The sequence below is a fragment of the Carassius carassius genome, chromosome 34 (genome assembly GCF_963082965.1).
Source record: "Carassius carassius chromosome 34, fCarCar2.1, whole genome shotgun sequence".
NCBI lineage: Eukaryota > Metazoa > Chordata > Actinopteri > Cypriniformes > Cyprinidae > Carassius > Carassius carassius.
The window spans coordinates 4595323-4619551 of record NC_081788.1 but is presented as its reverse complement, the minus strand read 5'-3'; the positions used below and the strand labels follow the sequence as shown (position 1 = coordinate 4619551).

General features: G+C 36.7%; 1 protein-coding gene across 3 annotated transcripts in view; it reads right to left on the bottom strand.

Moving 5' to 3' along the window:
• LOC132115347 (tumor protein p73-like) overlaps window positions 1–24229 on the bottom strand; it is a 61981-nt gene that overhangs the window by 32189 nt on the left and 5563 nt on the right. For all 3 annotated transcript variants that reach the window (XM_059523768.1, XM_059523769.1, XM_059523770.1), the window contains exon 3: window positions 11377–11622. In XM_059523768.1, coding sequence (XP_059379751.1) covers window positions 11377–11622 — 246 coding nt within the window. The remainder of the gene's footprint in view (window positions 1–11376; window positions 11623–24229) is intronic.

Sequence of the window (24229 nt, the reverse complement as noted above, 5' to 3'; positions counted from 1 at the left end):
GATTTAAAAGTGAAACTAAACCTAAGACTGAGCTCCCTTCTCTCCCGGGTATTGCAACTGTAGGGGTGCAATTTTTCTCAGACAATGTAAGTCTATGGGTAATGTATTTTTACATTTAAAAATTAATAAAAAAAAAAAACTTTAAGTCTGATCACTCTGAAAAGATATAGCAACAAGCACCCCTCTATGCCGCAGGTGTCTGTCGAGTTTGGGGCTTGTGGCTTTAAAGCCCTAGGAGGAGCCAAACCAAGCCAAACCAAGCCAAGCCAAGCCAAGCCAACATAATAATAATAATAATAAGAAGAAGAAGCTTAAATAGCAGGGCCCGGTTCCCCGATAACGTTCACTCTTAGCGCGCTAAGAAGACATCGAAAGATATATCTTACCAAAGTTGTTGATGTTTCTAAGTGTGTTCCCCGAAGTGTCTCTTAGGAAGCTTCTTAGCACGCTGCCTCTTACGTCCGACGTTACAAGAGTGCTGTCCAAAGTCAGGGTGCTGAATTAGTTGGCATCAGTTGCTCATGAATCGATTTTCCACTTTACGCGAAGGTGCAATACAGCGTTAAGTAAGACTACACGTTCTATGCAAATGAAACATTCCTCAAATTATTACAGTAACATTTATTTTAACATAGTTTAAGTTATCAGTAAAATATAGACTATAAATTAAATTATCAAAGGGTCAGTAATGTTCACACGATATGTTGTGACGGTAAGACAAACCGGGTATCCCTCGCTAATCATCCATCCCGTTGTGCCACTTGTGCCGCTTCTTGACATGGGTTTAACGACTTATAAAAATTATATAATACACTTTAATATTAATGGCAAGATACTTTACAATTAGAATTGATTGGCAAGCAGCTGCAGTTACTTCTGTTTAATGCGGTATTGATTGCAATTGGTTTATGTTTTTAATAAAAAGCAAACTATCTACAATGAACAGAGAGAGAGAGAGAGAGAGAGAGAGAGAGAGAGAGAGAGAGTTAGATACAAAATATGCTGGGGAAGCAACATAAAAAAGGGCACCAAGCCTCTTGTCAGAGGAACTTGAAGTGTTGCTGGACCTTGCCACCAGGTCAGATATCACACCCCTATGGTCCACTATAACCTGCACATTTATGGCCGCGTCTTCCTTTCGCGATAAGTAGCCTACGCCTGATCATTCACTGATGGATTGGCGATAGGGATGAGTGTGCCATCCACCAGGATGCAATCCCCGGCATGGCGCAGAAGGGCGTTGGTGACATTGTGGACGCACTTCCACACAGAGGTCTTGATTAGGCTGTAGCCCTGTCCCACGACCTCGATGAATCTCTCTGTAGCCAAAAAAAAAAAAGGAAAAAAAAAGAAAAAAATGTAGCGCTGGGCTTCAGGGCTTAAAGCAGGATTCCGCCGCATTAGCCTGGCCAGCGCAGGTCTGGGAAGGTCCAGCTGCTCCACAATGAGTTGTCTTGGGAGGGGATTTTTTTTAATATAGCCACGTCAGGCAAAATGTCAAAAGGGCTTAAGTTTTGCCGAATAAAAAAACTGACATGGACTAAACGGCTCCGAGTCCGACTCCGTCTTTGATTCAATACAAGAACACGTTGGATCGCTGCCATAGTTGGTCGCTTACTGGACACCACCATGCTTACCCATTTAAAGATCTTAGCCATTTAGAGCCAAATTGTTTGCCAGATTTTAATTATCAAAAAAATGATTGCCAATTCGCTTTAATTACATTACGAAAAAGCCTAGGCTAATAACCACCTTATTAGTTCTGTAACCACATAAAGTCAACTTCATAAATAGGCCTGTATCCATTGCGAACATAATTTATTATGAGTCTTAAAAAATAACAGAAAATCATTGTTGAGCCACAAAATTGTCAACATACCATAGTTTGACTTGTACTTCGCTGCGCTGGTTTCTAAAGACTGCTGTACAGTAGCGTCATGAGCTCAAATAACGCTAAGAGAGAGCTACGAATGGTCCAGACCAACCTTACGAAAGTATGACTTACAGAAGATATACTTAGCGTACGAACATTTCGGGAACCGTGCCATAAGGTTAAGAGAGAGGTTAAGGAATAGGTTAAGAACTACTTAGCGATAAGAACGTTTTGGGGAACCGGGCCCAGAACAGTAAGTTGGCTTTCTCAAGCCAACTTAATATCATGAACACTGTTTGCCGAATGCAACTGATGTTGCAATCCCACCAAATAAAGCTCAAAACTACATTAGAAAACCACATTAAATCATTGTCTAGCTTAAAAAGTACAAGTGACATCTGACCATAATTAAAGTGAGTGTCAGAATGAAATATCTAAATGCAAAACCAAAATAGCTGACTAAAAGGAAAGCAGGAAATATGAAAACATATTTGGAATTATTAAACCGTTTTAAGTTCTATATATTTCTATATATCTTTGGAGAAGCAAACAAGAAGCACTCAGACATTTCACAAAAGATCAATAGTTGAGGATACAATGTGACAAAAATTAATATTTTTAAAATAACTTAAGAGCAATATAAATTTCGTACTCACTTTTTCAAAAGTCACTTTCTGATATGCCACTACAGAATAACTGAATTAGCATCACTTTTTTAAAAATATAGTCCAGTCCAGTTCAGATCTGCCATTTTCACATGGTGGATGATAAACTGATAATCTCATAATATTACAGTAAATATCCCAATATTATTTGAGGGATGTGAGACATATTTAGAGTAAGAGTATCACAGAGACTCAGTAAGCAACCACCCAGAACACACAACACTCTGATAAATCCATAGCATAATTTGTGTCGAGTTATCATTGTGAAGGTTTCATCATTCATATCTGATTTTTGTTTACCATTTCCAAAAAAAACAAAAAAACTAAAAGTGATTTTGATTTCCCTGCTGATCTCATAAAACTATTGTAAGTGGTGCAATTTCTTCTGTGTATATAGTGTTCAACTGTAGTTGTTTTACACACTTTCACTGAGAGATTATGTAAATTAATCACACACATGCATGCATGCACACACACACACACACACACACACACACACAGGCAGGGGAGAGCAGCATAAATCATTGGGTGCAGGTGTGTGAGCACAGGCAGACGTCTCAACACGCCCATCTCACACCCTTACTCACATCACCCTGCCACTGTTTCACACTCAAGCCATCTACTCAGCATTTCACTGAATTTCAGTTGAAATTATCATTTGGTTTAAATAATTTAAAAGACTTCAAAAATAAGGCTTGAAAGATAAGGACATTAAAGTGCTGACAGCACACAGGAAGAGGAAGAGCTCCATTAGTGATGCTCCGATAAATAAATTAATAAATAAAGGTCCCAAAAGAGGGTTTTTTACAACAATGCCACAGAAGAGCATTTGCAAAAGAACCTTTCTGGCACCAGTTCTTAAAAGAAACTTTTTTTGTTCTTAGTGTGAAGAACATTTTGATATTCAGAAGAACCATATTCCACTATAAAGATCATGTGCAATGGAAAGGTTCCATGGATGTTAAAGGTTCTTCATTGAATCTTAAACGGCATTAAACTTTCAAAACTGTTACATAGATTCTTCCTCCGTAGCACATCTTAGGTTCAGCAATGAACACACGTGTTATCAAGAACCATTTTTGCTGCAGGGATCAAGTTTCTAATCGTTCTTGAAGATACATTACAGGTTCTCCAGATCAGGGTTCTCAGTTCTAGATTCTTTAAATAACTTAAATATCATGATGAACTGGAGAATAAATAGTTACTGGCATAAAGTTTTTCTTACACTAAAATAAAGGTCCAAAAAGGGGGGTTTCACAGCGATGCAAAGGAAGAATCTTTGGGTTCTCAAAATAACCTTTCAGTGAACTGTTCTTAAAAAAAACCATTTTTGAAGAACATTTTAATAGTCGGAAGAGACTCGTTTTCCCTATAAAGAACATTGGAAAGCATCCATGCATGATAAAGGTTCTTCATGGAACCATAAATTGCAATAAATAACCATTTTTAAATGTCTTTTAAAAGCCTTCCCTTTTTAAGAGGTCTTTCACCTGAAGGATTTTGCTGTAATCCATGAAATCTGTGTTAACACCCATTGTACAAAATTCCCACAGAATATCCCACACCCATAAAAGGCCTAAACTACTGAGGGCTCAAAATCAAACGGAAAGCAGTATTGTGAACTAGACTTCTAAAAGCTGGACCCACCTGTGTGTAATTCTCATTAGTCAATGAATGCTTACATCAGAGTGTGCTGCGAAAAGTTAAAAAGCTTGAGTTGCATGAGCATGTGCATAAACATTTTTTTTTAAACAAAGCCCTTTACACTGCAAGCACGCAAGACGGAGCAGGAAACATGCATTTGGTTGGTAGACGGCTTGCTTGATCACCCTGACAGCGCTGCACGGCTCGCCTGCGAGTCTAAGTGCTGTAAGGTGGAATAAGATGATGGGATGGAGGAAGGTGAGCATTGGGAAGGCGCAGGTTCGGGCAGGCTCGGCGGACTAAGTGATAATGACGAGTCTGACAGCCTGATGGACATGTTTCAGCATGCCACCCACAAATTCAGCCAACTCCCCATCACCGTCAATAAATTCACAAATGTGCTGCCTATGCTAACGGCTGTGAAATTGCAGCCAGCATCACATACGCTACTACTCCATTGTTCCTCCCAATACACGCTGAGAGAAACAGAAATGAGAAAAAGAAAAAAAAAAAATACTCAAAAGTTTTTTGAAAATGAAACAGTAATAAATGCGACTTAATACTTAAAGTACATGAGCAATAAAAATCATATTGCAGTCAATAATATAAAAGTTAGAAAAAAACGTAGATAGCATAGACAGTTAAAATGAACAAAGAGGATTTTTTTCCTCAGAGGTTTTTCTTTAGGTAGGATTTTATTCAACCAAAAATAAAAGTTCTGTCATCATTAATTATCCCTGTATGAATTTGTTCTGTGTAACACAAAATAAAATATTTTGGAAAATGTCCAATGTCCACTGTTGTTTGGGACCCCATTGATTTTCATTGTTTGGATGATGTCAGATGTTTTCCCAAAAATCTCCTGAGCGCAGAGTACATAACTGATTTCCATATTTTTGGAGGGCTGTACTTTGGAGTTGGCTGCTGTTCGATAACATGTGGAAACAAGTATTCTTTACAGGGAGGGACACACCTTTTCTTTTCTTAAAACAATTCTTGTTTTGTTCAAATTCAACTTAAGAACCCAAAAAACATTTCTTTCCAAAAAGTATTGTAACAAATTGTAACATTTCTTTCTAAACTGTAAACCATTTTGCTTTGCATGTTTCAGTTTAGTGCCAAAACTCTGTTGATGTTAAAATTACATTAAAAGTTTAGGTTAAAATTGGATGATGCAACTGATATGTTTTTGTAGAATGTCCCTCTTTCACTGCATGGGAAAAAAATTAAATAAAAAAGTTGGTCAATCGGCTAAATTGTTTTTTGTATTCTATGCAAGAAAGAAAGTCTTTCGGTTTGTAATAACAAAAACATGATTTTTCATTTTTATGTGAACATTCTGTTTAAGTTCAATCGATTTTATACTTAAAAATGAACAAATTTTGCATTAACTCTGCAGTGTCTGCGCATTTATATGAAATCTCACCAGTTGTGTGTGTTTTGTGATTTTGAGAGGAAGGATGCACTGGCTTTGGGCCGTGTTTAGACCCGCTCGCTAACTATGAGGGTAAAAGCTGAGAAGAGCAGCCTCAAATACTCCAGAAGCATAGACGTGCTCAGACTTGCCCTACTTATATGCCAACAATAATAATAAAAAAAAAAGTGTGGGGGTCTTTATTGGAAAAGCTGAGGTGTCAGATCTCATTTTCATCCCTTATGACAGCTCTTGCTTTAAGCCTATAATGTGTGTTTGAGAGAGAGCTTTTAAACAGTTATCCCTAACACACAATTTGTTTTTATGATTCAGTCGGTGATATCATACCATAATTGGGGCTCTAAAAGACAGAGGCAAAGGCCCAGGCAGAAACAGACATGATTCAGGAAGATAGCAGAAAATGACTTTAACAAAACCTTTTCAGCGATGAAAAAGCCCCATCATAGGACCTTGCAAAAGGTCATCTGAGAAACACAGCTGAATGAAGGAAGGACTTCAGAACCAAGGACAGGGACGTGGACACACATACACAGAGCTTTTCACTTACACATTATTAATACGATAATGATAAGAAGTGTTTGAATAAAACAAAAATCTATAATTCACACTCAAATTGTTTTTGCCCATTTGAAATATGCCCAAGTTCAAATGAGATTTAAGTGCTGCTATATATAGCAGTGTTTTCAAGCAATAAAGATTAAAACTTCTGATCTCTTCTCAGAAGACTTTGAATATAGTGCACAAGTGGTATGGACTACATCTATTTTAATTAATTTGTTTGTTTGTATTTTTATTGATTTATTTTTGGTCATTTTGGAACCTGACATCCACAGTTGTTGACTACAATTAAAAGTATTTAAATCATTTTCATGAATTGAACTAAATCTGAAATACAATCAAATATAAATGTAAAACTTAAAAATCGATTTGCCTTGGCAAATGACTGAAATTAAAAGAACTACTACTATTACTAAGTGAAATAAAAACAAATTAAAAAATATTTTAAAAGTGCAAAAAAATAAGTAAAAATTGACAAAAGCACATAACAAAAACAAAAAAAACAAAAAAAACAAAAACAAAATGCTATTCAAAATATTAATAAATACTATAACAGTATGGCAATAATTTATTCAGTTCATTCTAATTCTAGACAATTCTAACCCAGCCGATTGAGCAGTTGACGAATGGTTCATCCACGAGGTTGGCTAAGAGGAATGCTGTTTCAGGTAGCGGTAAGAAGCCCACTGCGGATCAAGTAGATTGCAGTCAGATGCCCCCATGCCTCTTCCAAAGCATCCCGAGGCTACACAAACTCAAGAGCATCATGCTTTTACCACTTACACAATAATCCCAGATATCCTCAACCAGCAAGCCTTTGTATTACACCTGGAAATTTCCTCAGTTTGAGGCTGCATGGCATTCCACATATCCTGACAATAATCCTGAGCCATTTTTTCCTTTCTCCGCTTCTTTTAGAGGACAAAGTAAACAATTTAACCATCTTTAGAGTGGGCGGCAGAGTGAAAACGAAAGCTGTCACCAGAAGAAAAAAAAAGAAAGTGAGGCAAGCAGCTTCTTGTCTTCCTGTGACGGACATTTACATCTAGTAGATGTTCTGAAGTTACAAAAAAGGCATAGAATCTATGATATTCCTTAAATTAATCTATGTACAGACTAGGGATATGCCGGTATCAAATTTTCCTGTTGCGATTAATTGCTAATGTTTTTATCACGGTATTCGGTATTATCACGCTATTGAAATTTAGTTTTAAACAAGTGGTTATAATACAGTATAACAGGTTAAATAACTTTTTTCTTATAACAATAATAACTGGACATTTAAATACCAATACAAAGCAATACAGAAAAAAATATATAAAGTTAAAAGTTTTACACAGATTAAAGTGCAAAAGAACTATAACGACCAATCTGTCACTTTACAATAAGACCTAATTAGTTAACCTTAGTCATTTGCTACAGAAGTTATTAATCTTTGTTCAAAAATACAAGTCTTAGCTCATTAAATAACACAGCTGCAACTTTCGATTTTAACAACGTGTTATTAAATACCAGAATACCTAAGATTAATTAATGTTCAGAAGAATTTTCATTGGCAGTTTGCTAACTAATTAATTAATTAATGTTAACCAATGAAGCCCTAATGTAAAGTGTGAAATAACAATAAAGAATCAAAACACTTTCAAACAATATCTAGAGCATGTTGTAGTCCAGATTAAAATGAAAAAAAAAGTTTGAAAATAAACAGCCTATTTAGTCTAAATATTTAAATATTTGGCGCTGTGATGAACACCATAGCAAATACACAAATCTGAATGGCTATTTAAATATGTTTTAGAAAGTAGTGCAGCTGCTTTATTTATGGGGTTTCCAGAGTAAAGGATGCATTTTCTACAGTTTAGCGCCATCTGCTGTCAGTGAATGTGCTTTCATTCAGCATCTCTCACGTGTTCCTCATGTGTTTCTCATGCGTGCTTTCAAGCAGCATAGAGCAGAGTTGTTCATTTTGACCAGTTGATGGGAAAATCTTTCTTAAAATGCATTCCAAATTCTGGATAATTTGTAATATATAATTATTCACGGTATTTAGAAGTGACCACGATAACAATTTCGTGCATATTCATTACCGTGATCTTATATCGCATTACCGAATACCGGCACATGTCTAGTACAGATAAGGCTTCGAAGACCTTTTGTGGTCTTTAGCATGTATCTTAGCTTTGACTGCAACTGTACCACAGAAACTTAAATTTTAGCAGACACAAAGTTAAAATTATCATTGCATTATTCATTTTTCTATTAAAAAAAAAGACAGATAAAAAATATTGATGAGTAAACAAGAATGTTGCTCAGATGTCACCTTCAGATGTCACTTTGGATAGAAGAACCAATATTAATTTCTGGATCTACTTTGAAATCTGCCTTCAATTTGTATATGGGATGAAGACTTAAAAATAAAGGTTCTTTATTGGCATTGATGGTTCCATTAGGAAACACTGATGGAACCTTTCCACTGCACAAAGGTTCTTAATAGTAAAAATATTTTTAGATTGTTAAAATGTTCTTTTTTCAAGCTGATGTCACATAATCAGCTAAATGCTACTTTCTAAATCTCGATAGCCCTCCTGTTATTGGATTCTTCAGGGTACGAAGAATAAATAAATCATGGGACAATGAGATTTTTCTACAGTGTCACATTGGTAATCTACTTTGTTTGCGGCATCAGCTCTAGTAAGTATCAGTATAAAAGTCAAGACTTCTGACTATCAAAAAATACATGCACTTTAAAGGTGCACTTAGTATGTGTTTTTATGTGGCACTGGGCCATACAGTCATGTTGAATTCATTAAAGACAACTAGTGACATGGAGAATCTTTTGCAAAAAGCATCAGGCAAAAAAAAAGCGAAAGATTTCAGATATGGATGCCATTGCAGAAATACTATTTTGAATGTTTTTTTTTTTGTGCATATTTTCAAAATGTAAACTTCTGAGTGCATAGTTCACCCAAAAATGAAACTTTTATTACTTATCATTTAATCACTCTCATGTTGTTTTAAACCTGCATGTCTTTCTTTCTTCTGCAGAACACAAATTATGTCAAATAAATAAAGAAAAAACATGAGACAATAATAATAATAATAATATCACAGAAAAAAAAAAGAAAGTCAAAAGGGGTTGAGAAAAGATTAGGATTATAGTTCTTAATTACCTGAAGAAATGTCATATATAAATAGGTATGACACAGTAAAGCAAATTCATTTTTGATCAGAAACGCTAACATTAATATTTTGATTCAGTAGCATTATAGCTATGGTGCTAGCTAAGGAGCCAAACACTCTCAAATGTTGGGCCCATTCTCTTATCCTCAAACGAAAACAGCAATCTGTGCTGAAAACTCCACTTCTGCCCATTTTAAAAGCTTTACTGCTGTGATTGTAGCTCTCAGAGGCCTGGTCTTGGAGAATGGAGCGTGACGGTGTGACACTGAGTGATGACCCTGGGACCGCTCTCACCTTACACAGAGAGTCAGAGACCAAGCCTCACGCTTGACTTCATCCTACAAACATCTGACAGAGGAAAGAGCCCCGTCTCCTGTTTCAGAGAGCCATCTTCATGACAGACTGATGTAGCACATTTCTTCAGGGAGACACTGGACTTGCTCTGGTTTCAAGCTTCCCTGCTTGACATTACTGTCATTTTTTTTTCTATGTGGATGCATGTTATGAATGAGATAAACCTTATGAGTGCCATCTCTCTTATAAAGATCTGAACTAACCCATAACCCAAACTATTAAACTTTGTTACATAATTCTGTGAGCAGCCAACCAGAACATCCCAGCAACCACCAAGCAATGCTCTAGCAACCACTCAAAAAGCCCTAGGAAATGCCTAATCCACATGCTACATGCCTTACTGTGATTAAATACTACAGCAACGCCCTGGCATTATGGTGCACAAGGAAATTTTCTCTTTCAAATTTCAGAAATTTACTTGCAAAGCTTCATTATCGAATAACTTCGATACAAATTCTAAAATCCAAAGCAAACAATGTTGGATTCAAAAAATGTAAACGTTACGTTTCTGTCCTTTTAAAGGTTTACTAAGGGATTCAGAACAATCGTAGCATTTCGATAAAACAAACTAAATTGCATTTGACATAAAGGATTTGCACTTTCTGAATAATTGTTTCTCAAAGAAGGGGCTGAGAACTGTATCTAGAGTCATAAAAGTACACACGAGTAGCCCAACTGAGAAACTAAAAATAAATACAAATAAAGCTGACAAATAACACACCTTATTTTCTTAACACCAAGTATCAATTTATATGTATGCTGAAGGAAAGGAATATCTACTTCTCATCATTTTGTTTATATTGTCTAATTTTTGCAATTAAAAAGTTTATTTTGCAGCTCATAGAATTCCTAAAAACTAAAAAGTCCATAAAACTTGTGAATGTGAATAAGGACATATAACTGCTTGTATAATAATAATAGAAATAATTTGGGGGTAAAGTTTAGGGTCAGTAAGATTTTTATTAAGAAATACTTTTTTTTTTTTTAGCGGGGATGCTTTAAATGAATCAAAAGTGACAATCAAGACTCTTACATAGTTCTAAACTACATAAAGTTATATTCTCAAATATATATCAAACTATACTTTTAAATAAATGCTGTTCTTATGGACTTCAGAATTCAGTTTCCATGAAAATATAAGAATGATTTCTAAAAGATCATGTGACTGGTTTTAATAGCTGCTGAAAATTCAGCTGCACCGTCACAGGAATTCATTTTTTTGTTTAATTAAAAAAAAAAGTTAAATGTAAAGAGTTATTTTAAATTGTAATAATATTTCATATAAATGCAGCCATAAGAATTTTCTTTCAAAACCATCTAAAATCATACCGACCCCTAACTTTTTAGGAGTAGTGTAGGTTATTCGGAGAATAATGGCATGTCACACCATGGGACACTGCTTGAAATTTCATGTCAGTTGCTCCTATACAGAGGTTTCATTGTAAGATACATGTTTAAAAAGAGGAACAAAGCGGGAACGCCGCCAAAATGAGTCTAGAAAATAAGCCGCCAAAAACAGAGAGCGAAGAAAGGGCAAACAAGGAACAGAAGAAGAGTATAACGTACGCCTGCACTTTGCAAGCGAAGCCATCGGTGAGTGTGGGAAAAGAAGTTTGTGCAGAAGCTCACGTGATACGGTTGCACCACAACTGAGACGCCGTACTCACCGTCCAGGTGGCTGACTTGGCCGTGCTCGACTGCTGGAAGGTGACCTCGAAGTTGTGCGGCCCGGGGTAGTCAGTGTTGGAGGGGATGGCCGGGGCTGGAGACATGGCCTCGAAGGTCGAGTTCGGCTGGGAGTAGGGTGACGGCGTTGGCACGTTGGAGGCGGTCTCTGAGCTGTAGGGACTGCTAGACGCTGCTCTGTTCCCCAAACCTTGTTCCATACTGCTGCTCAGTAGGCTGTACTGAGACTGAGAGGAGAGGCAGAAAGAGACAGGTAAAGTGGGAGGGAGGCAGGTGAAGGAGGGAGGCAGAAAGTTGACATTAAGGGAAAGAGGGAGGAGATAAGACTCCATCCACTTCACTTCTCAAGCTCCAGTTACACCGCGTCGGGACGTACGAGAGGGAGTCATGCCTCCAGGCCAAGGGTAGGTTGTAAAACACAGCCCAAATCTGTCCAATGTCTAATTGCCTGCCATTCTCTTCTCTAACTTACAAACACAAAACTCACAGATCATGCCCACCACACATAAATTATGAAGTGTCTCCATGCGTTGTGCCCCAACTAATGTGTTAAAAGTAAAGCTCAGCTGGACAAAGACATTATAAGATGATACCTTGAGCTAATTTGGTAACGAACCATGCTTTTGATGAGCCCACACTTTTCTATGTTTTGCTTTAATTGTTTCATATTTCCATGCATTTTGAACTAATTGTTTAGAAAAGTTAGCATCACTATATGCAAGTGTAGTGTTTTTTTTTTATTATTATTATTATTATTGTCCAATACCATTTGTATGAAAGCCAGTTTCCAAACTGAATAAAAAAAATTATTAGAAATTATTAAAATTTAAAATTAAAATTTATTATTAAAAATTAGTGACTTACTTAGAACTGTGAATTTATATCTCAATTCTGACTTTATAACTCGCAATAGCAAGTTTATATCACACAATTCTAAGGAAAAATGTCAGAGTTGTGAGATAAAAAGTCACAATACTTTTTTTTTTGCTGCTTTTTTCATTATTCAGTGGCGGAAATGGGCTTCCATATTTTTGCATGGACATAAATTATTTATGCAGTTTTTTGAAGAGATGTGGGTCATTACTTTTATGATTTGTAACTACAAAAAAAAATGTGGGAAATCTTATAGACTTGGAAGCTAGAGTCATTTCTAAAATCCAGAATATCATAGAGACTTTGGCTGGGATCTTTTATCTTGGGCCAGTAAGGATCCACCAAACAACCACCAATAACACCTTAGAAACGCCCTAGCAACCCCTCAGAACACCCTAGCAATGACATAGCTACATCTAAGTAACCACAACATCATTGAATCATTTCACAGAAATCAAATGTATAAATCAAATGTAAAAATCTTTACACATTCATTATATAAATCTGACATAAAATGATCTTCAAAACCTCAAGCAATAAAAGCAAATATCACAAATGCTAACATAAACACTTGAATCATGCAGACATGTTTTACATAACAACTCAAAGTTCAGGAAAAAAGCACGATGGGTAATGATTCCCACAAATCCTCTGAACCAATGTGAAATAAGATGACCAAACTGCAACACAAGTCAAGCGAAGGCAAAATCTTTACCTTCTTTTTCACATAGTACATTATCCAAACTGACAGAATCACATGTCCTCAGCTGATGAGCCCACAGTCAAACACTCATCTCAAAGTCTCCTCAACCTGAGACGTTATCACCCGTTCTCTCTGAGCTCTCTCTGGCGGAGTCCAGATCCTCGTGGACCAAGCCCCTCAAGACCCTGCCTGTGTGAATAACACCATTCAAGCATGCACAGGAGAAAAGAGAACTGGAAAGATAAAGCAAAGGGTTCAAAGGTAGACAGATGAGTTCTTCCAAATGCAATTAGCTTTAAACTAGAACCGTGTGGTGCTTCCTGCAAAATTCAGCACTGAAATTCAAGATTGGTAAGTGGTTATTTACAGGCCCGAGTCAAAAGCCCAACCCAAATCTCAATATCTCTACTTCAGTGTGAATCTATGGGACTTTTCCACCTGTTTTTTCATCCACTAGGAGAAAACGCCAAATCTGACCACTACAACAAGCCACATCTCTCAGCAAGCTGCAAGATCTGAAGAATCATTCATGCTAATATTGATACGTGCCTTTGCATGTATCTACACTGTAATCTATTTCCTCATAATAGATTTTGGTAACACTTTACAATAAGGTTTCATTTGTTGTTACTAATCTTTATTAATGTTAGTTAATGAAAATCATTTGTCTGTTTGTTGTTAGTTCATGTTAATGCACAGTGCATTAACTAATGTTAACAAGCACAACTTTAATGCATTGGTAAATGCTGAAATTAACATTATAATGTGAGAAATAATATTTCAGATCAACCACACACAAACACACACACACACACACTCAGGAGTGCCTCATCATCAGTAAGTCTAAACATGCTCTGTGACAAGTTGAAACAGAACTGAAGCATTGTTGTGTGTGTGTGTGTGTGTGTGAGAGAGAGAGAGAGAGAGAGAGAGAGAGAGAGAGAGAGAGAGAGAGAGAGAGAGAGAGAGAGTGTGTGTGTGTGTGTGTGTGAGAGAGAGAGAGCGAGAGAGAGAGAGAGAGAGAGAGAGTGTGTGTGTGTGTGTGTGTGTGAGAGAGAGAGAGAGAGAGAGAGAGAGAGAGAGGGAAAGTACATGAGTGTCATGTGAACTTGTGTATGTCTGTGTGAGTAAATGACTCACAATTTCAATTTCAACAAACTCAAAATACATTTTGTATTGCCAAAGCATCAAATAACAACATAGAAATTGATTTTGAACATTAAGTACACAAAAATTATAATAATAGTTGAATAAAATAAAATAAAATAAAACATAATATTATAAGATTAATAAATAAAATAAAAAGGATTATAATGCCGAAATAATGTACATAAAACACACAAAAACTAAAATAAACTAACACTGAACTTGGAATTTAACATTATATACATGTGTGTAGGTCTGATGGGGTGTTAGGCTGTGAGTGTGTGTGTGTTTGTCTCTCTTTCTCTCTCTCTCTCTCTCTCTGTGCGCATGTGCGAGCGTTTGCGGTGCAGCGTGCTAGAGGTGGCGTGTGAGGTGTATGATTGATCTTTAAATATTTCTTTTTTTCCATACTTATGTTTTTTTTTTCTCACCGTAGTTTAAGATTAATTGTGAAGAGGTAAGATTTTGGTTTTATTTTTGGTTGCATCCATTCGTGGATGTTAAACATGGCATCGCCTTCTAATGAGGGAACACTGGGTTTCTCTATTGGAAACGGTTGCAAATGTTTTCCAGATCAAATTTGCACGGTGGAGGATGTTCTTATGGCTATGGGAAAGGTTGTTGGCCATGATAAGATTGTTTCGGCATCTAGGATGAACAAGGCCGTTGTTGTGTTTTTAGAGGAAGAAAAACTTGTGAATGTGCTTGTAGAGAGTGGAATTGAAATGTCGGACACGTTTGTGCAGGTGACACCTCTGCGTTCACCTGCGACGCGTGTCATAATCTCGAATGCGCCCCCATTCATTAAAAACGAAGCGATTATAAAAGAACTAAGTCGTTTTGGCAAATTTGCAAGTACAATTAGAGCTGTTCCTCTTGGCTGTAAGAACGACGCACTGAAGCACGTAATGTCTTTTCGGAGACAGGTTTTCATGTTTTTGCAAGCACCGACAAAGTTTTTGGAAGTGTCCTTCCGTATACAACACGGCGAAAGCTCTTATATGATTTTTGCAACTACAGAAAGTATGAGATGCTTTGATTGCGGCGACGTAGGCCACAAAAAATTGTTTTGTCCTCACAGAGACAAAAACGAGGAGAAAAGTGCAGAGACTGAAAACAATGAAACGAGAATGCAGTCGGATCGCGGTAATACTGACAAAGCCGAAAAAAGACCCACGCTCTTAAAAGAGATGTCGGCGCAATCGAAAAGTAAAAAACAAAAAGTACAGAATGAAAAACAAATAGAGAAGACTCAAGAGAAAAGCCCAACCAACAGTGGACGTATTCATTCGCTTGAGAACCTAGAGCGTTCAGAAGGACAGGTTGAGTCAGATAAGGAGCCGTTATCAAGATCAGAGGTGAGTGACTCTTCTTTTCCTAAAGTGCTTGGTGTTTTAGAAGGAGCTGATCAGAGCTCTATATGTGGCAAGGATATGGAAATTGAAAAGGCTAGTGGAAGTGGTTTACAGTGTGTTGAGAATGACGATGATGATGACGTGTGTGTAGATGAATCAAGATGTGATAGTGACAGTTGTTCAGAAGTTTCTGAGTTTGAGTTAAGTCAATCATGTGGGGATTTGTATTCTGTGGAAGAAGTTAATTACTTTTTGGATCAAACAAAAGGACAGAAAGTTGATGTCCTGAAGTTTTTTCCTGATGCTGCCAAATTTTTGAGGTCAGTTATGAGTGTTCAGAAAAGTGTAGGTTGTGACGTCATATCAAAACAAAAAAGATTTCGTTTGAAGAAACTGGCTACAGTAGTTCGAAAAAGTTTAAAAGGAAAGAGAAAAAATAAGTAGGTTCACATGGTGATGGGTGCTGCTCTTATTTTTTTTTCTTCCTCTGTCTGTTTCCTTTCTTGTTTCTCTTTCCCTCCTCTATCATGCAAATCATAAAAGTTAGTTCTTTAAACGTTAATGGAGCGAGGAATAGAGAAAAACAAGGTTTATTAACTGAGTTTCTTAAGCTTAAAGAATCGCATGTAACCTTCTTACAAGAAACTCATAGTGATGAGAATAATGAGGCAGATTGGGGATTGTGTTGGGAGGGCAGTTACTCTCTAAGCCATGGAACCAATTTAAGTGCTGGGGTAGCCATACTTTTTTCACCTTACCTCAATGTAGATATACTGTCAAAGGTAGAATTAGAAAAAGGTCGCTTTCTTGTTGTAAAAACAAAAATTGATGAATACAATTTTATATTTGTTAATATTTACACTCCAAACAGAAGTGCAGAAAGAATAATTCTATTTAAAAGACTGAATGAATATTTGAGAAATGTAAACGCTGATGATTTTCTAATAGTAGGAGGTGACTGGAATAGCACAGTTGATTTTACATTAGATAGAAATAATACTGAACCAGATTTTGAATCGCCCGCTTTGTTAAAAAAGGTTATCTTTCAAAACAATTTGTTGAATGTGTGGAGAGAGAGGAATTCAAATGTAAAAAAATATACTTGGGTAAAAATTTCACAAGGGAGAATAAGTGCAGCTAGACTAGATCGATTCTATGTTTGTAAGAGAACTAATAATAGGATTTTGGCTGCGAACATTGTTCCATGTGTTTTTTCAGATCATCATTTTGTTTCTTGTAATTTAACTTTGTCACAGACTCAGTGCAAAAGTCCTTACTGGAAATAGAATGTACGTTTATTACAGGAGAAAGATTTTATTGAGAGATTTAAATGTTTTTGGGGTTTTTGGGTTTCTCAGAAAGGTGAATATGAAAATTTAATTAAGTGGTGGGAATTGGGAAAAACACAAATTCGAATTTTTTGTCAGCAGTTTTCTTCTTTCTCTACAACACAGATTAAGAGAAAAATCAACGATTTAGAGAAGGAAATAGTGCAGATTACAGCGAATTTGCTGCTGCAACCAGATGCTGTAATGACTGAGAACTTATGTGAGAGAAAGAGTGCTCTTACCTCTCTTCTGCAGGTGCAAGCTAAGGGGGCACTAATAAGGTCACGGTTTCTGTCAGTGTGTGATATGGATGCACCAACTACATATTTTTTTAATCTGGAAAAAGTCACAAAAAAGCAGAATATAATGCATTGTCTGACATTCCCTGATGGGTCTAAAACGTCTGACCCAAAGAAGATGAGGAAAATTTCTGTGGACTTTTATACAGAACTTTTTAGAGCTGGAATCTGTGATCCACAAAGTACATTGGACTTGATTGAACAACTTCCTACTCTTAATGAAAAACAGCGAGAAAGGTTGGACAGTGTTTTTTCCTTTCAAGAACAGACTGATGCAGTACAACAGGTGAAACCTGGCCGTGCACCAGGTATTGATGGTCTGCCGGGGGAATTTTATAAAGTTATGTGGGAAATCATAGGTAGAGACTTCTATGAGGTGGTACAGGAATGTTATGAGGAACAATGTCTTCCCAAGAGCTGTCAGAGGGCTGTTCTTGTTCTTATTCCCAAAAAAGGAGACCTAAGTCTCATGAAGAACTGGAGACCCGTTTCCATCCTCACTACTGATTATAAAATTCTAGCAAAAGTTTTGGTCAATAGATTAAAGTGTGTTTTGGGTAATATCATTCATAAGGATCAATCATATTGTATTCCAGATAGAACAATTTATGATAATATTTTTCTAGTGAGAGATTTACTGGATTATTGTAAAATAAATGGTACCAACTTAGGTCTTCTATCATTAGATCAAGAGAAGGCGTTTGATCGTGTAGACCATGAATATTTATTTAGAACACTAAAAGCTTTTGGTTGTGGTGATGGTTTTTTATCCTGGATTAAGATCTTGTATACAAACGCTTCATGTTTAGTGAAAATTGGAGGAGATTTAAGTCCACCAATTCAAATGCAAAGGGGAATCAGACAGGGATGTCCTTTGTCTGGTCAGCTGTATGCATTAGCAGTTGAACCTTTGTTGTGTTTATTTAGGAGAAATGTGTCTGGTATATGTATAGGAAATAATATCCATAATGAAATTAAGCTGACCGCATATGCAGATGATATTACTGTATTTGTCCAGAATCAAAAAGATGTAAACGCAATCAGTAATTGTCTTTGTTTATATGAAAAGGCATCATCCGCAAAGTTAAATTGGAGTAAAACTGAAGCTTTGTGGTGTCTTGATCATTCAATAGAAGATTTACCAGTTATTCCTGAAAATGTAAAATGGGGAAAAATGGGTTTCAAATTTTTAGGGATTTATTTGGGAAATGAAGAGTTTAAAAAAAAAAATATTGGGAGAATGTAAAGGATAAAGTATGTGCTAAGTTGTCTAAATGGAACTGGTTGCTGCCTCAGCTATCGTATAGGGGAAGAGTGCTGGTTATCAACAATTTAGTAGCATCCTCCTTGTGGCACAGGTTAAATGTTCTGGAACCACCAATGGATTTTTTTGTGGATATCCAGAGAGTTCTTGTTAATTTTTTCTGGACTGGAAAGCACTGGGTGAAAGAGGCAGTCTTGTATCTACCAGTTCATGAAGGAGGACAAGGCCTAATTGAATTAAAATCCAGGTATGCGGCTTTTCGGCTTAAGACTGTCCAAAGGCTTCTTTATTATCAAGATCAGAACTGGATGGAAGTGGCATGTGCCCTCTTGAGGAGGGTGGGTCGTCTGGGTCTTGACAGACATCTGTTTTTAATGAACTTGAAGAATATGGACCTTGACGGACTCACATCTTTTTATGCTTCAGCTTTACAGGTGTGGCAGATTTTTTCTGTGGAAAGAGTTGATGTCTGGAATTTGGAGGAACCTTTGTTTTTTAATGGACTTTTGTCTACTGAACTACTGAATTCGGGCACTCTTCGTAATTATCTGATTAAAGCTGGCATTTGTAAAATTGGACACTTAAAGATTAATAACCAGTGGATTACAGCAGAGGAATTGCGTCTTCAAATAGAAATTCGGTCTTTACGAGTTCTTCAAAGATTGCTGGAGGAGATAAAGAATCTCTTCTGTCTTCGGATATTACATTTGGAGAACTTTGAAGGATTATTTCCTGAAATACGTGTATCTGTGGAAGTGGGAGATTGGGAAGAGACTGAAGGGAGTCTGTTGACTTTTAGAACACCTGAACTTGGAAACTTCAAAAATCTTTCTAAGAAAGCCCTATACATGATTTGTGTCAAAGCTCTTAATTTAAGAGCACTTGACAAAGTGATCGAGTCAAAGTGGATCGGAGTGGCAGAGCAAGGATCTTCCCCAAAAGGTAGTTGGAGGTCCCTGTACAAGAAGTCCATTGAGAAAAGATTGGGTGATTTTCAGTGGCGGATTGTACATTGGGCAATAGCTACAAATAGATACAAAGCACATCTGGATTCTTTGCATAGTGTAGAGTGTAATTTTTGTGGGGAATCTGAAACAGTTAATCATCTTTTTGTTGAATGTTCAAGATTAAGTGAACTTTTTTGGGTGCTAAAAGATGTTTGTCAAAGGTTGGGGTTCTTGTTTACTAATGGGTTATTTATATTTGGGCCAAAATATAGTGCTACAAATAAATAAAAAGTTGTGTTACTGAATTTTATTTTTGGTAAAGCTAAGATGGCAATTTGGTTAACCAGGAAGAACAAGACTCTCAATTTAAGTGGAGTAGATCCAGTGCATATGTTAAAAGGGTTTATAAAAGGACGCTTGATGCTGGAGTTTGCTTATTATGAAATGATCAATGATATTGAGACCTTTTTTTTTTGATGTGGGGAACCGAAGGTGTGTTGTGTAAGCCCTGTGGAGGGCAAGATTATGAGTTAAGTTTTGGAATGTTATAAAAGAAGAAGGTTGTTGTATTTATGTGTATATGTGTATATATGTATATAGAAATATGTGTATATATATATATATATATATATATATATATATATAATTTTTTTTTTTTTTTTATATAAATGTTTTAAGATGTTGGTTTCTATAAAAAAAAAATCTTTTTTGGACTATGTTCTGGAAAATTCTATGTAAAATAAATCAGATTTTAAAGTTCTCTCTCTCTCTCTCTCTCTCTCACACACACACACACACAAACACACACTCTCTCTCTCTCTCTCTCTCTCACACACACACACAAACACACACACTCTCTCTCTCTCTCTCTCTCTCTCACACACACACACACACACACACACTCTCTCTCTCTCTCTCTCTCTCTCACACACACACACACACACACACTCTCTCTCTCTCTCTCTCTCACACACACACACACACACACACACTCTCTCTCTCTCTCTCTCTCTCTCTCTCACACACACACACACACACACACACACACACACACACACTCTCTCTCTCTCTCTCTCTCTCTCTCTCTCACACACACACACTCTCTCTCTCTCTCTCTCCCTCTCTCTCTGTCTCTCGGAGTGGATGCTGGGAGCGAGTGGGCGGAGCGTGTGAGTGTGGATGTGTGTGGCCGACTGTGGCTGGTAAGAGTGCTTTTTCCAAACTTTTCTCTCTTTTTCTTGTAAGTGTTTTTGTTGGTTTATTTTTTTTTGAGGTATTTAGTTTTTCTCGTTTTTGTGAGGATAGTCTGCTTCCAGCATTTATGCTGGGAAGCATGGCGACTCCAAACACAATGGTTTTTGAAAATTTAACTCGGCGTCATGGAGTAAAAATTGATTCAAACGCTAACGTGGAAGATGTTTGTTTGGCTGTAGGAGAGGTTGTGGGTCATGAAAACATTGTGTCCGCCTCGCGAATGAATAATGCGTTTGTGCTTTTTTTAGCACTATTGAGAAGGCGAACGAAATAGTGCAAACTGGTGTTGTGATCAAAGGTTCACTCACGCAGGTGTTTCCTCTGAGCACTCCCGCCAAGAAAATAATCCTTTCAAACGTCCCTCCGTTTGTGAAAGATGAGATGATTGTGCAGGAGTTGTCACGATATGGAAAGATAGTTTCCCCCATCAAAAAAATTCAACTTGGATGTAAATCGCCTCTAGTGAAACATCTCGTGTCTTTTAGGAGACAGGTGTTTATGATTCTTAAGAATGGTGAGGATGAACTTGACCTGGTTTTTAAATTTAAAGTAGAAGGCTTTGATTATGCTGTCTTCGTATCATCTGATATGACGATTAAATGTTTTAGCTGCTCGAAAATCGGGCATCTCAGTCGTAATTGCCCTGATAAATTGAACAAGAACACCGAGCAGATTGATGTAGATGAAGCGGGGAGCGCTGTTGGTGAATCCAGTGCAGCGGTGAATCCTGCGAATACACTGCTTGCGCCGCGCGAGGAGAAGTGAACAGCGCGGAGACGCGCGCGTCGTGTTCCACTGTTGATGATGGAGTTGTTGCGGCGGAGTCCGCGGTACCAGAGAACGCGGTGGGGTTGAGTTCATTGTCTTTTGTAGACATTGTAAAGGAAAATCCGAGATTGAATGACTGTGGATTGGACATGGAAGTTGAATCAACTTTCAAAACTCCAATTAAAAGAAGAAAGAGTCGAAATGATAAAGTCAGTAAACAAGTCAAAATAGGTGATGCTGTTGAAGATGAAATCATAGCTTCGGACAACGATGACTCTGATTCTAGTGTTTCTGTGTGTTCAGAGTTCTCTGCTTGTTCTCAAAATGAAGCAGTAAATGTTTTGTACAAAGCTGAAGACATCAGTGCTTTTCTTCAGGAAACGAAAGGGCTAAAAGGTGTGCAGATTGAGGATTATTTTCCCAATCGTGCACAATTTGTGAAGGACACTAGATATTTGATAAAAGAAGGGGCTTTCGCAGATCTCGAAGTGTACCGTTTACGGAAATTTGTAAACAAGTTAAAAAAACAAATACCTAGAGATGAAAAGAATGCAATGGTTTAAATCCTTACACTTGGTTTTGTTGACCATGTGCTTATTTTCTGTCTTTTCCTATCTGAGTTTCTTGTTGAATTTAAATAAAACTATGAGTCAACTAAAAATCGGAACTCTCAATTTAAATGGAGCTAGAGATGTTCATAAACGGATGATGTTATATGAATTTATAAATCAGAAGTCTGTTGACGTCATGTTTATACAAGAAACGCATAGTGATCAAAGAAATGAGGTGGACTGGAAAAGAGAGTGGGGTGGTCAACTCTTTCTTAGTCACAAATCCTCTGTAAGTGGAGGTGTTGCAATTCTATTTTCTAAAAATATGATTCCAGTTTCTTATGAATTTGTTGAAATTGAAAAAGGTTGTTTCTTAAAAGTTATTGTTAAATTTGAAAAAATTGTTATGGTTTTTTTTAAATATTTATGCTCCTAATAGTGGAGTGGAAAGGGTTTTGTTTTTAAATTTAGTCGGCGCTACTCTTAAAAGCTTGAATACAGATGATCTCCTGTTTTTAGGTGGAGATTTTAATTGTACAGAAAATGATAAAATAGACCGAAATCATTTAGAACAACATGTTGCATCTCAAAGAGTTGTTAAGCAACTCGTTCAAACTTTTGATCTCTGTGACGTATGGAGAAATATGCATAAAAAATTAAGGCAATACACATGGGTTCACTGTAAAGATAATTTATTGTCTTTGGCATGTCTCGATCGGTTTTACAGCTTTAAGCACCAGTTCAATATTTTCAAATCTTGTCAAATGAATCCTGTAGGTTTTTCAGATCACAGTGCGGTTCTTTGTTCTGTATTAGTGAATTATGTGAAGTCAAGCAGTGCCTATTGGCATTTTAATACATCTTTGCTTGATGACAAGCATTTTAAAGATTCTTTTACTTTTTTCTGGGATGTTTTTAAACAACAAAAGAATTTATATAGCTCTCTACAACAGTGGTGGGATTGTGGGAAAGTACAAATCAAAATTTTTTGCCAGCAATACACTCTTAATGTTACAAGAGAAATAACTCGATCAATGAATACTTTAGAGGCTGAGATAGTTGATTTGTACAGTTTGTCAGCATCTACAGGCAAAAAAGAACATATTGAAGCTCTGACATCAAAGAAAACTTTATTGGCAAACCTGTTGGACATTAAAGCACAGGGAGCGCTGGTTCGCTCACGTTTCCAGAATATCACACAAATGGATGCACCTTCCAAATTCTTCTTCAGTATGGAGAAAATAAATAGTCAAAGCAGAATCATTCACTCTTTGGTCTCTGATACAGGACAGGAATTAACTAAAACGTCTGAAATAAGAGAAGCTGCTGCACAGTTTTATAAAAAATTATATACAGCTGATCTGATAAATGAGATGACTAATAGTAGTTTTTTTGAAGGTCTGCCAAAACTCGATGATGAGAGTAATGAAAGTTTGCAACAACCTTTGACAGAACAAGAACTTTATACTGCAATGATGGGTATGGAAAATGGGAAATCCCCCGGGATTGATGGGTTACCCATTGAGTTCTATAAAACTTTCTGGTCCATTTTAAGAGAAGATCTCTTGGTAGTTTTTGATGAAAGCCTTATTAATGGGTTTCTTCCCCTTAGTTGTAGAAGGGCAGTTATCACCTTATTGCCAAAAAAAGGTGATCTTCAAAAAAAGAAAAGTTGGAGGCCTGTTTCTCTCCTGTGTTCAGAGTATAAAATACTGTCTAAAACATTAGCTACAAGATTGAGTAAAGTAATAGGGAAGGTGATACACTACGATCAAACATATTGTGTACCAAATAGATCGATTTTTGATAATATAACTCTAATCAGAGATGTTTTAGAGGTTTCAAAGCTGCTTGGTATAAATATTGGCCTCATTTCTCTTGACCAAGAGAAGGCTTTTGATCGTGTTGAACACCTGTATTTGTGGCACACTTTACAAGCTTTTGGTTTTAATTCACGTTTTATTGATATGATTAGAGCAATGTATTGTGAAATTGAAAGTGTGATTAAAATTAATGGACGTTTGTGTGCCCCCTTTAATGTACAGAGAGGGGTTCGACAAGGTTGTGCCATGTCTGGGCTGTTATATGTGTTGGCTATAGAACCACTGCTGTCAATGTTACGAAACAAGTTAAAGGGTTTAACATTGCCACAGTGTAATAATGCTTTCCATTTATCTGCATATGCTGATGACGTTATTGTTTTTATAAATGATAGTGATGATGTTGAAACGCTACAACAAATTGTTAATGATTTTAAGGATATTTCATCAGCAACTGTAAATTGGGGGAAAAGTGATGCCTTATTGATTGGAAAATGGGAAGAAGGAAATCCCATTCTACCAGGAG